This window comes from Poecilia latipinna, unplaced genomic scaffold (genome assembly GCF_001443285.1).
Source record: "Poecilia latipinna isolate Pla-1442-1.1 unplaced genomic scaffold, P_latipinna-1.0 Scaffold1751, whole genome shotgun sequence".
NCBI lineage: Eukaryota > Metazoa > Chordata > Actinopteri > Cyprinodontiformes > Poeciliidae > Poecilia > Poecilia latipinna.
Window position 1 is genome coordinate 55,749 of NW_015114367.1, and position 13,056 is coordinate 68,804.

The window sequence follows — 13,056 nt, forward strand, 5'->3', positions numbered from 1 at the left end:
AAACTCAGTGGGCGGGATCAAAGCTGCTTCTTTTATAGAGACCCTGATGTCTGATTGGTTGCTACACAGAGCAAGTCAAGGCAACCTCGTCCAAGTTTGTTATGATTGTGAGGTAATTTTTTTTTTTTTTATATATATATATATGCGTGTGTGTGTGACTTACTTATTTCAGGTTCCAGTGCCGATCGTAAATTTAGTTAAATGGTCAATCTCACCATCAAACTCAGTGGGCGGGATCAAAGCTGCTTCTTTTATAGAGACCCTGATGTCTGATTGGTTGCTACACAGAGCAAGTCAAGGCAACCTCGTCCAAGTTTGTTATGATTGTGAGGTAATTTTTTTTTTTTTTTTTTTATGAAATCAATATTTGATTGAGGCACATACAATTAATTATATATTTAAAATAAAGTATGTCCGAATTTATTTACAGTTTTAATAACTTAATTAAATATTTGAATAATTATTTAATAAGTTATTGGTTCATTGTAATTTGGCACTCTTCACTCTCCATAGATTCAAATTATCACCATATACTGCAGACACATTAACCACAGTTAGTCCTCATATAAGCAGTTTGTACAACCTTGCAACCCACCAAGAAGATAACTCAAACCCTGTATAACAGGGGTCCCCAAACTTTTTCCTGCGAGGGCCACATAGCTGTTCCTTTCTCCGGTCGGGCCCGGTCTTAGTTTTTGGAGAAAGAAACCTTAGACGCGGGGGAGGGAGGGGGACGACACATTCGCGCTTTTAGATAGATTTTTTACCCAGAATGCAAATGGAAAAAACCGTGAGTGAAACGGTGACTGGGAGTGACTAGTATATATTCCATTGAGGGAAAGTAAGTTTCACATTTGCTCAAAAGCCACCTGGTGGTTGAAAAAAAATCCCCATATAAACCGGAAAATAGAATATATGAAAAAAAAAAAAAAACACTGAATGCTCTCTGGTATGAGGAGGCGGGCCGGATCCGGCATTGTTCAGGGGGCCGGACCAAATGACGTGGCGGGACGGATCCGGCCCGCGGGCCGTAGTTTGGGGACCCCTGCTGTATAATATTGAATTTGTACATGAAGACCTTACAATAATCATTTTCATGATCAGGACACATTTCTGTAGAAAATCTCAGGACTTAATGAGTCTGATTAGGGACTTCTTGTTTAAGGCACCTGCTGAATCACCGAGTCGCGAGTGTAATCGACTGCTGGCTTTATCGGTGTCAAGGAATGTTGGGTGGAGGTAGGTGAGCTTGTGAGGGCGGAGGGGCGCGAGGCCAAGGCTGCTGGACCTCCACTAAGCACCACACCCATCCAGCAAGGTCCTCCCTCTCCACTTGCCTCCTCTCCACCCCTCTCAGGACTTGTTTTCAAGGGCCCCGCTTCCTTACAGGATGTTTGGTGTGGGTCACTGGATGCCGGCTTCCTGTGTATTGGGAGGGGGACTGACAGCAAAGTGAAGGCCAGACACCCTGTAGAATGTGGGGAGGAGGCGGCAGAGGAGGGGTGGGGGTGTTACACAAACACATCATGTGAAATGGAGAAGCCCACTCTATTGTTCCATGTGCAATCAGCGCTGTCTCATGTTATGAAATATGCTTCGGCGAGACATCCGCAGGAGCAGCGTTTAGGGTTTGGGCTCCTCTTGGTTAATCCAACTAAAACATAAAGATGCTCCGTGGATTAATTTGTCTTTTCTCGTTCTGCGCCAACACGTCCTCCATTGTCTTCTTCCACCTGCAGCTAAACATGTTTACTGTAAAGCAATATCCACCCCCTAATGTCTGCTGTCACCAGAGGCTTGGTTGGTATTTTGGGGGCTTTTAGCAATGGAGAGTCCAAACTGTGAAAATGAAAAGCTATCAGTCTGCTCAGAGACACACAAAAGGTGCAACCAATCCTTGGCCAAGAAAAGAAATAAATCAAGCTTAGGGTGTGTTCACACCAGCCCGTTTACTCCACTTTAATCGAATTCTAGTGTGTTTGCCTAGAAAGTCCGGTTCTGTTTGCAGAGGTATGAACCTATGTCTTAGTTTGGTTCAAGTAACGTATGGCGCAGTTCGATTGCAAACGTGGATGGAAGCAGACCGGAGACTCCTCCAAAAACAGGATGCAGACCATAACACAGTGCATTCTGGGTAAATACTACCAAAATAAATGTGTGAGAAATGGCCCGAGACGACAAAACAGAAACTACAACCACTAAAAATCTGACGCTGGTCCACTTTTGTTTACATTTTGGGAAGAAGGAAATTGCGCTCATGTCTTCTTCAGAGGTTTTTATGTCGTTTTCCTCAGTAAGTTCTTGGAGCAGCGCCACCACAGGTGAGGGAGGAAACAGGAAGCAATTAGTTCATATCGTTTGACCCAGTGTGAAAGCTAACCAATCCAGCTGGAATTGTAACAAACGTTGCATTTTTGTTCCCCAATCGAGCCGAGCCTGCTGGACTATCAGGTGTGAAAACGCCCTTAGATTGGAATTAACAGAAGGAAGGAGGAAGGCAAGTGGACAGCTGAAAAATGAAATATGACGCGCAAAGGGGGTCGCATACTCATGGGTCAGCCCTGGAAAGTCTGTTTGCTCAGCTCCCGTTGGCGTCTCTGTGGAAGGAATCTTTCAGTAAACGAGCAGCGCAGGGTGGAGCTCCCAAAAACTCCCGGTGGCCGCAGCCCAAAGGTCGCTCCGGCTTGGCTGCCATGCACTGTTTTGTCTCCAGCCACCTAGCTAAAAAAGAAACAAAACAAACAAACAAAAAAAAGTGATTAGTGGGACTGTTTTTGTGTTGTTGTGGTGAAGGTGGCGCAGGCTCCACCCAGTCCTGCTCCTCTGTGGCTTGACAAGCCTCTGGGTGGTGGGGGATCCAGAGCAGGGCGGAGAATTCCTGGATGCTGCCCCTCGGGCTCCAGCTGATGTTTAGAGCACACATTAGGTGTGACCAATGATGTCATTTCTTTTGTCTGTGTTATGAAATACCTTTCATAAAACAATGGCGTGTTGGGCTTATTAGAACTCTTTATTCCCGTATCCAAACAAACATTTGCTTTAAAGTTCTGCTGTGTGCAGGCATGGGAATGGGACATTTAAAGTACCACTGAAAAGAAAACACCCAAAATTGAGAAAAAAAAAATATTTACTTGTATTGTCATTCCATTTAAAACATGAAAAGTCAGTAGAAAGCCGTGAATCATGAAGGGATTCCTGCTTTTAGAAATTCCTCTTATAGTTCCAAGCTCGGATTGCTGACCACCGCAGGTAAGACACTGACTGCTCATAAATACTGCAGCAACCAAAAAACGGAACAAGCACTTTAAATAGAGACTCTCTTGAAGCAGAGCTGCACCACCACCTTGTGTCGGAGGGAGGTATTACATGCGTTACATAAGTTATCGTTGGTAAATCTTGGGCTTCCCATTTATCCAATTAGAATGATCTCAATTTCATTCCTCCAACTTTCTCTTTTTCTCTCTCCCGAACAGATGAACGATATTATGCTGTACACCTACCCACAACAAGATGGAAAATACAGACTCAAAAACACACTGTCCCTGTCAGGGATGAAGGTGAGCACATTTTGTCTGATGACTCATTTTCATTTATGCTTTCCTCACACACACACTTGCTCACTGTTTTCCCCGTTTCGTATTTCTGCTGTGCGCACACAGGTGAGTAAACCCGTAGTGGACAACGTGCTCAACTGCCTTCGGATCGAGGTGTCCGACGTCACGATCACTCTCTCTGCCAGGTGAGCGACGCCAGCAGCTGCAGGTTTTGGTTATTTTTTTTTCTCTCTTTTAGAGATATAATGACATGGCATTCCAAATATTTATTTATTTATTTATTTTTAGTATTCCTGCGAGCGGTCATCAATTATTTATGTTGAGATCAGAGAGCCGTGTGTGTGTGAGGAAGCAGTCACCCTGTATTTGTGCTTCAAGGCAAAAACAAAATAGTTTTCAGATCTTATTTTAGCAACTAGTAGAGTTAGCTTGGCTAGCGTCTGTAAACAGAAGTCTCTGAGGATAGGACCTTTCTGGAGATTTTCAAAAGGTTGCCAGCATTTCCAAGTTCAGCATTCTCCATAAAATACAAAAGGATAAAACAGAGAAACTGTGCTGCAAAATGTTTAGCCTTCCGCTGAAAGTCGGAAACCTAAATGAATCCAAAACATGATTTTTATGTTTAAAATATTTTTTGTGTTTGTTTTTTTTTTTTTCTTCTTCTTCTCAGTTCTGTAGGAGAGCGAGAGGATTGGTTTCACACTCTGAGTCGAGCCATCGCGGATCACGCTGCAGGACTCTGCACCTTTGGTGGTCCATGCAGTGAGGTACAGTAGGAAATTATGAAATAAAATCGTTTCCTGTTTTACAAACATGCATTAACCTCAAAATGTTCAGTTAACTAATGCAGATGAAAGACCCTAAATATAGTGGCAAAAAAAACAAACTGTAATTCATCTCTGAGTTGTTATCTGTCTACTGGAATTAGCTAAATGAGTTCTGTTGACTGGAGCGTTTTTAGCTGTAGCACGTGAGGATCATTCCAACGCTGTTCCGACAGGCCCGTGAGAAACTGTGGATGGCTCTCGGTGAAGCCGCGCCTGTGCTCGTGCCAGTTTCCCAGGTGATGATGTGCATGAACTGCACCACAGATTTCAGCCTCACGCTCAGACGACACTACTGCAATGCTTGTGGAAAGGTACGGTACACCGCACTCTAAAGAGCTTCATAAAAAAGAAAGAAAGGACGAGTTTCTATGCTAGTTATATGAAAGACAAACGTCAAATACTGCTTTTTCTCTGCTGAGGCTGATGACGTCACCCACGCTACTTCTCAGCTGAGCTCCTACGATCCACAATCTCTTAAAAACAAACAGCCATGTTAGCACATGCTAACATTAAAGTGACATGGAGCCACATTAGCATTTCAGTCTTTATTGGCTAAAAGCTCTGTTGCCGCTTACAATTGTTGCACTCAGTTCTTTTATAATTTTATAATAGATGATGAACCACCACTGCTCCAGCGGAGTAGCTGCTGTATGCTAACATTAGCATGCGTCAATAAAACATGATATAAAGATGCCATAGAAAATCGATTCTCCTTCTAAACACAATAGTGATATAATAGCTAAAATTACAACATGTGACAGCATATCGATCCGACATTTTGGCCCTAATTTCTCCTCAAAACTGGCAGGAATTAACTTTTTAGCGAGTTTCAGTATCGTATTCTAGTTCAAAAAACATTGAAAGAGGTTCACAGTAGAGATACAGGCTTTAATAAACTGCTCAGACAGTAAGAGCATTGAAGTGTGTATTCTAGTGAGACATACTTTCTATTGTAGCGCTTTGTTGGCGTGCAAATCTGCTTACAGCTTATTTCAAGAGATGCATCAGTGCTGTGGAAATGAACCACAACATTGATGGTTCATTTCTATTGATGCTACTGTTTGAGCTCAGCCTATGTAGGAGATTATTAATGTTTTGATAATGAGCTGTGTAGGTTTGCAGTTATTTCTATGTGTCCTGAGCATCTCACATAAAGCACGCTGATCCGTTCCATGTGTTTGAGCAGGTGGTGTGTCGAGCTTGTTCCAGGAACAGATACCCTCTGAAGTACCTGAAGGACAGAATGGCCAAAGTGTGTGACCACTGCTACGCTGAGCTCAGGAAAAGAGGTGACTCCTTGTTTTTTTTAAGGATCATAGCTGAGAACGGAGTCAGCGGGACGTTAAATGTTGTGCACGTCTGCAGGCGGCAGCATATCCGGAGCGTGTGGTAACTCAAGCCCTCGGACTCATCGGGCCAGTCGGCCGCTCTCTGCTGTCTTCCAAAGCCTGCAGCCTCCCAGTCTGTGGAAGTCCAGGAAGAGCAGCTCCAACCTCAGCCAGGTGGGATAGAGATCACTGTTGTTTGTCCACTTCATTGTTTGCCACTGTATGCAACTTGTTAGATAATCAGAAAAATAGAGAATGTTCCCTGACCGGGAATCGAACCCGGGCCGCGGCGGTGAGAGCGCCGAATCCTAACCACTAGACCACCAGGGAGCTCTGGAGTTGAGTTCCTCCTCTGACGCCTGGAATGTCCGCCTCGCATGACAGCTGAGCTGAGCAGCTGCCAGCTGGGTTCATGTTAGCTCCCTGTCTTATTTCAAATGTGATATTTTAATGAAATGTTTGACAAAAGGTTTCAAAGTTGTTTTGTTTCCTAACTTGTTGGTCACAATATCATTTTTAGTTTAGTCCTGGCAACAAAAATGAGATCTGTGAAAACCTTTAACTGGTGCGTTTTAATTATTAGGTGTGATTAAATCTGAGTAAAAAGTGGCTGGAGATTTGTGGCTCTACTTACATTAACACAGTTAATAAAAAAAACCACTTGTTTAGCAGCTAAAATTGTCTATTTAAGATATCATTTTGGCATTGAAGGTTTCATACAGAAAAGTCTCGATATTCATCAGTTCCTTTATGTAGGCTCAATACAAAAACTACCCTGGGCCGCACTTTGGACTCCCCTAACGTAAAACCATCCTGCATAAATCGCCCATTTCTAGTGTTTCACTTTAATGTTTGTGTCATTTCTCTGTCGCGGCCCCGTCGTCGTCGCCAGGCGTCACTCAGTGTGGATGGCTCCACCATGAGCGGCAGCCTGCAGCGCCGGAAGAAGAGCAAAAGGAAGTGGAAGAGGCTGTGGTTCCTCCTCAAAGATAAGGTGCTCTACACCTTCACAACCCGTGAGGTGAGGGGGCACAGAGTCTCCCGCACCAGCCCCAGAACACTCCCACCATCCCATTATCATTATGCAAATCCATTCTGGCTCAATCAAGAAGGCATGCTCTTTCTTTGCAACATCTATTCCTCCCTCCTCTTGATGTCGGGGGCCATTTTTCAACCTTTATTCAAGCTCTGTCGTTCTCACCGGTAAATCGCTGGATAACTAATGGAGGGGACTCTCTGTGCTTTCTCTCTCTCTCTCGCTCTTTCTCCTCACGAATGCACAGGCTGTTTTTGTTGCACCGCTTTGCTCTTCTTGGAAAAAATAAAACACCTGCTGTTTTCTTCCAGCTCTTACCAGCAGCGCTGCTCACCACTCCTTGTGATTTTTGCACCACGTCTGATGGTTTTTAACTGTGTTTTTTCTTTTTTGCTTCAGGATAAAGTGGCTTCGGAAAGTCTACCTCTGCAGGGCTTCACCGTCAAGCTGACGGAGAAGCCAGACGGAGAAGAAAGCAGCAACGTGTTCCAGCTGTATCACAAGAAAACTCTCTACTACACCTTCAGAGCCGACGACCAGCACACCGCTCGCAGGTCGGCGCCGCCGTCTGAGGCGTGGAGGGACTCGTTTCTGTTGATACATTTACTTGCGGTCATTTCAAGTACATGACCCTGAAGCCACGTCGCTTTTTTGTTGATTAAAATAAATATTTAGATGAAAAAAGCTGATTTAAAGTTATACAGATTTAGATGTGGATATTTGTTTTTGCTTATAATCAAGGTTTAGTTTCTGGTTGGAAATGAGGCGGACTTCTTTCAAAAGATAACAAAACCATACAAAAAAGTTTGAAAAAAAAAAAGAAGAAGCTATTTGTATATTTTAATTACATTCTCTTTAAAAATGTCAACTTTAAAATGAATAATTACTGACACCCCCACTCAACAACCAACGAAAAATCTTTATTTGCACTCCGACTATCAAGCTCTCCGTAATTACCCACCAGCTTTTTTGCATGTTTACCGTTTGGTATTTTATGACCGATCTTTGATAAAGAGCTGGAAGTCTTTGAGGTGGGAAATCCTCTTTGCCATCACCCTAATCTTTAGCTCCCTGCACAGATGTTCTCTATCAGATTCAAGTCTGACTTGTCTGGCTTGTCCATTTTAACATGTTAATATTACCTTTACCCTTCCCATTCTCAAACTCAGCTGCAGAGCCAAAACTGGCGACGTCACATATTTAAAAACCAAATAGTACAATCCAAACTAACAGGAAGACTGTTTTTAAAAATGCTAAATGTTTAATTTGTGTGTTTCAGATGGGTCAACGCCATTGAGGAGGCCACAGTTTTATAGCACCTGCTTGCCTTGGACTAACACACCCTGCTGTGTGCAGCTGCTAGCACAACAAAACTACCTACTGACCAAGAAAGATTCAACTCGTCTGACGTCAAATGGAAGAAAAACAAAATCACTGGATTCCTGAGAAGTCTGCCCCCCGGTGGCAAGGAACTGAACTTGTCAGTCTGTGAAGAAGATGAGTTTTTGCATGATGAATTATAAACTCTTCAGGCAAAACAAAGTGGAAAAAAAAAACATGGGAGCCTTTTTCTTTTCAGAAGAAAGAAGAAGAAGCCTGAGGCAGAAGCTATTTTCTTCTATGTTTCAACTTTTTACAACAAAGCTGACTGTACAGATCTACCAACTTTTTTTTTTTTTTTTAGATTGCTTCTTTGTATTTTAATATCTAAAAACATCCAAAGGTTTTCGCCTCTCTGCAGGATAAAACGTTGCTTATTTCAAAGTAAAAAAAAATTATGATAATAAAAAAAAGCATTAGACTGGACCAGCAAAAAGTAAAAAGCAGCTGCACAGCAACATCCACACTTTGTAAACGAGGAACCATTTACTGCCATTTTACTTCTGGTTATGAATATAAATATGCCGAATATTACAGTGAAATATCGGATTTATTTGTATAAAGTTGATGTCATATGATACTCTGAGTAAGGGTTGTCCCTCACTCTATGAAAACGTTGTGTTTCATGTGAAGTTTAACTGAATTCATTGTAAAAAAACAAAAACATAACCCTCAGAATGCCCCATATCAATAGTATGTCAACAAATTTTATTATGAACTATGCTTTGAACTTCGTTTTGTAAGTTTCTACATGGTAACAAAATCTGATTGTTCTGAAGTGCCAACTCAGTTGAATGCAGTTACATTTGCTCTAATTATTATTATTATTATTATTATTATTATTATTGAATGTGCCTGAAATCAAATGTATTCCTTATCCTTTATATTATCACAGTACTGTATGAAAACATGTTTTTTTCTTTCCTTTTTTTATCAGTTACTGAAATTCAAACACACAAGAATATAGTATTGTGGCTTTTTTTGTTTTAATTGAAACATTTTTCTTTGTAAAGTATTATCGGCTGGAGTAAAGTGATCTGCCTTCATCAGAAGAAAGAACCCTGGATTTATTTCATCTGCTGTAACTAACACAGACATTCGCATCTTTCATCATTAATGGATTTAGTAGCAGTTATCTGTAACACTTCAACCCGTCTCACAGCTTTATTTTTAAAACATGTTTTTTTTTCAGTTTTTCTACCTGTTTCCTGACATCAATAGTCTTATAATGGATTGTATTTCCGTCATATAGGGCATTGTAAATGTTTGTGTACATAGAGCATTATGAAATAAACAACTTTTAAAGGTGTACGGCGTTGGGTTTTATGCAGCGTGAAGAGATTTGTTGCTATGGTGAAATATGATGCAGTTGTGTATAATAGCATCACGTCTCTCTAACAGGATGCACATTTAAAGAAGCGGCATTTATCCCGTTGATGATAAATAAATGCCGGTGTGAGTCTTGAATAGGCAAACACAGGTGAGGTAAGTTTATCTTTCACCAGCAGGGGGCAGGTTTGCATCATCCGTTCATGGATATCTGAATTGGTTTCTTGTTCAGGTCATAGGCAGTCATTACCTGCAGTATAACATTGTAGCATCTTCATTAGGGATAAATTCAGATCGGTTGGTCCTGAAGCTAACGGCTAATCTGAGAGGCTAAATACCAAACAGGCCTTAAAACAATCTGAAGAATATCAGCACTTAACGCAAACAGTGCTTTATAAACCTATAAACCATCATTCTTTTTGAACAGGAAGTGGTTATTGTTTTACACAGGAAATGGAAATACACAGAAGGGTACCTTTGAGTAGCCAATAAACCGAATACATTTTGAATGGCCTGGGGAGAAATTATAACCTGACAAACTTGCCCAGCCAACATTCAAACCCGTTTCCTTGTAGGGTAACTGTTAAAACTACGGTAACCCAGAGGGCTTAGCACACGTGAAACAGGTCTGCTTGTCTTAGTTTGGCGGAGCAACAGTTGGCACAACAAATGTTAAATATTAGGATGTATTTGTTTCATTAGTGTTTTCTTTACCCAACAGATTCAAAGCCATAACTTTTCTCCTGCATAAAGCACAGTTCCTTGGCAATGTGATCGTACCTCGTGGCTTTTTTACATATTGCAACAGCTGCAAATGGTGTTGTATTTTGATGGCATTTTATCTAAGAGACCAATGCAAAGTATTTCATTACTATGAAGTGAACAAAAATTATACATTGTTTCAAAAATGTTTGCTAATGAAACTGAAAAAATTGGAATGGATTCAATTCCAATTTACATTACATTTGCGTTACTGAAGGCACACAAATGTAATGTAAACTAACTTCAAGTAAGTCAATACTTTGTAGAGCCATCGTTTGTTGTGATGTATCCTTTCCATTGCCACTGTTGAACATCTAACACCTGACCTTTGACTCAGGCTGAATGTTACATGTTTGTAAGCTTTGATCTGAACCAAACCGTTGTAGTTTTGCTCTGAATGTTGAGTGCTGCTGTCCTGCTGAAAGGTGACTCTCCGTCCCAGTCTCAAGGCTTCTGCAGCATCTTCCTGGTTTTCTTCCGGGACGTTTCTGTATTTAGTTTCATCCAGTGCACACACATTGGATGAAACACACACCCTCCCAATGCAGTCAGGGTGAAGCGCAGCTTTGTTTTCCCTCCACTCTTGGTGTTTTGCATGTGGGCCATTGATTAGACTGTATGTATCAGATTAAACGAACCTGAATACCCTCTACTTCTTGGTTACTCATTAGCTTGCACTGTGTTTGTCATTTAACTTTTCAGTGAAACAGATTGAGGTTCCTGGTTGTAATGTGATGCAATGTGTAAAAGTTTGTGGGGTGTGAATACTTTTGCAAGTTACTGTGTTTGCAAAGCAAAATGTTTCACCAGGAGCCACTTGTTTTTGGCCCCCTAAAAAGCTACTTAAGACACATAAAAATATTTAGTTCATATTCAGTCTGATTTTGTTTGACTTAAGTGACCTGAAAGTTGAATGAAAATGTAATGTAAACAAGCTTAAAGTAATTCTATCCAACAGAAGAAAAACAAGATGTTTCCCAGATATGAATTCAGTTAGAAAATCTGCAGGTCCTTGGCTGCCAGGGCTGGAAATAGTTTCACTTTCACCAGCCTTACTTAAGTCTTGAAGACATGTAAATTTTATGGAAATACAACAGATGTGTCTTACAAGCAAACAGATGACGACTGTTCACTGTGATGCAGATGCAATGTTGCCAAAAAACACAATTACGAAGAAAAAAGCTATTTCAGTTATGCTAATCGGTCGTTTCTACAGCAGCGTGAAGTCGTTGCATGAATATTTAAAGACGAGGAAACATCACAAAAACATTTGATGCAAAGGCCTCAAAGGCCTCTGATCGGCAAGTTTACTGAAGGCACACTGAATAAAACCAGCATTCGGAGCATCTAATCGATACATCTGAGACATTCCTCAGACTGAAAATAAGAGAGAAGCAGCTGATGTCACTGCCATCGCATACAGATTTGAATTTAGCCAAGACGAGAGGATAAATACGCATGATAGTGAGACAGTGGGCTGAACAGAAAAGATTCAGTTCCATGATCCCAGGAGGGTCAGTGACCCAATATTTAAAGGAACAAAAGAAAGAAAGTAGGGTGGCATGGCAGGGGCAGCAGGCAAAACTTTTCATCTACTTTAAGCTCCACGGTTTCTCTCTCTCTCTCTCTCTCTCTCTCTCTCCCTCTCTCTCTCTCTGTCTCTCTGTCTCTCTCTTGCACACACACGCATACATGCACACACGCACGCACACACACACACACATACGCGCACACACACACACGTTTGCTTTTCTGACTGACCAGGCTTCGGTCCCCACAAGGAGCAGCGGGTCCCCACAATGTGGTATGTGTCAGGAGAATGGTCCCCACAAGGTATTATTACAAACAAACAAACACACGCACACACACACATGCACACACGCACACACGCACACACATACACAAAACTTTTCCATTAGTAGCCAGGAGACCCGCAGCTTTCAGTTTCATAGCCTCAGCATATTGTGAGCAAAGGACCTCCAAAAATAGCAGAAGGACAGCGTCTCCTTGTGTGCCGATGGAAGCAAACTAATCCATATCCAAGAGGCTAATAGTGAGTCGGAAATTTAACACGGGTGTCTCTCTCTGCACTGCCTCTCTGCATTTCTCTCACAGAGGCAAAAGCACACGCGACAAACGTGAGAGTAGCATCAGGTTGAACTATAAGAGCTCACCGCTTATCATAATGGTGAAAGCATGATAACTATTTAAGTGTGCTTCACGTGGAAAATCCCCGTTCCACTCTGCTTTCTGAGTGATATCACCGGAGAATTAGCAACGCACCCACAGGATGCTATACCACAATCTGAAAAGTTTTGGAGACTCTCTGAAGGGGAAATGATTCCTGCTTATTTCTGACATTATTTGCATGCACATGAGGATGACTTTCAGAGCTTGTTACACGAGGCAGGCAACTGTAAATATGAGTGACGGCATCTCATGAGCGGCCAAAAAGTCCCGCTCCAGTTCCAGAGGACAACACAAACACCCTGGATGTGCTAGATATGGGATTTTGTGACAGTGGCAATTTTCACGATTGCCAAAAAATCAGCTGGCTGAGTGTATCACCGACTTAGTGCCATCATAAAAAAACAGATTTAATAGGTGGCATGTCTAGATGAAGACAACCATTTCCCTCCTTTTTCATGGTTTGTTTTTCATCCTTCCTTCCTCTCTGTTTGTCCCTCGTTCATTGTTGTTTGCTCCAAAACTACATAATGATTGTCACCAGATGGAGCTTTTTATTTTTATTTTATTTTCTCTTTTTTTTTATGTTACAAGCACAAACACAAAACAGTGCTCACTAGTGAAGTACAAGGAAATTCTACATGATTTTTCTA

General features: G+C 41.6%; 1 protein-coding gene and 1 non-coding gene across 3 annotated transcripts in view; one reads left to right on the forward strand and one right to left on the reverse strand.

Annotated features, from left to right (window-relative positions):
- fgd5a (FYVE, RhoGEF and PH domain containing 5a) overlaps positions 1–9,434 on the forward strand; it is a 54,126-nt gene extending 44,692 nt beyond the window's left edge. Inside the window, exons 13-21 of one of the 2 annotated variants that reach the window (XM_015060869.1) lie at positions 3,474–3,557; positions 3,660–3,739; positions 4,225–4,321; positions 4,555–4,692; positions 5,568–5,670; positions 5,747–5,883; positions 6,602–6,730; positions 7,145–7,299; positions 8,025–9,434. In XM_015060869.1, the coding sequence (XP_014916355.1) occupies positions 3,474–3,557; positions 3,660–3,739; positions 4,225–4,321; positions 4,555–4,692; positions 5,568–5,670; positions 5,747–5,883; positions 6,602–6,730; positions 7,145–7,299; positions 8,025–8,061 (960 nt within the window). In that variant the 3' untranslated portion in view covers positions 8,062–9,434. The remainder of the gene's footprint in view (positions 1–3,473; positions 3,558–3,659; positions 3,740–4,224; positions 4,322–4,554; positions 4,693–5,567; positions 5,671–5,746; positions 5,884–6,601; positions 6,731–7,144; positions 7,300–8,024) is intronic. The other variant, XM_015060870.1, reaches the window with a different exon arrangement.
- On the reverse strand, positions 5,968–6,039 carry trnae-cuc (transfer RNA glutamic acid (anticodon CUC)). Its single transcript has one exon. It is a non-coding gene; the product is annotated as a tRNA-Glu (tRNA).
- Positions 9,435–13,056: the final 3,622 nt, after the last annotated feature.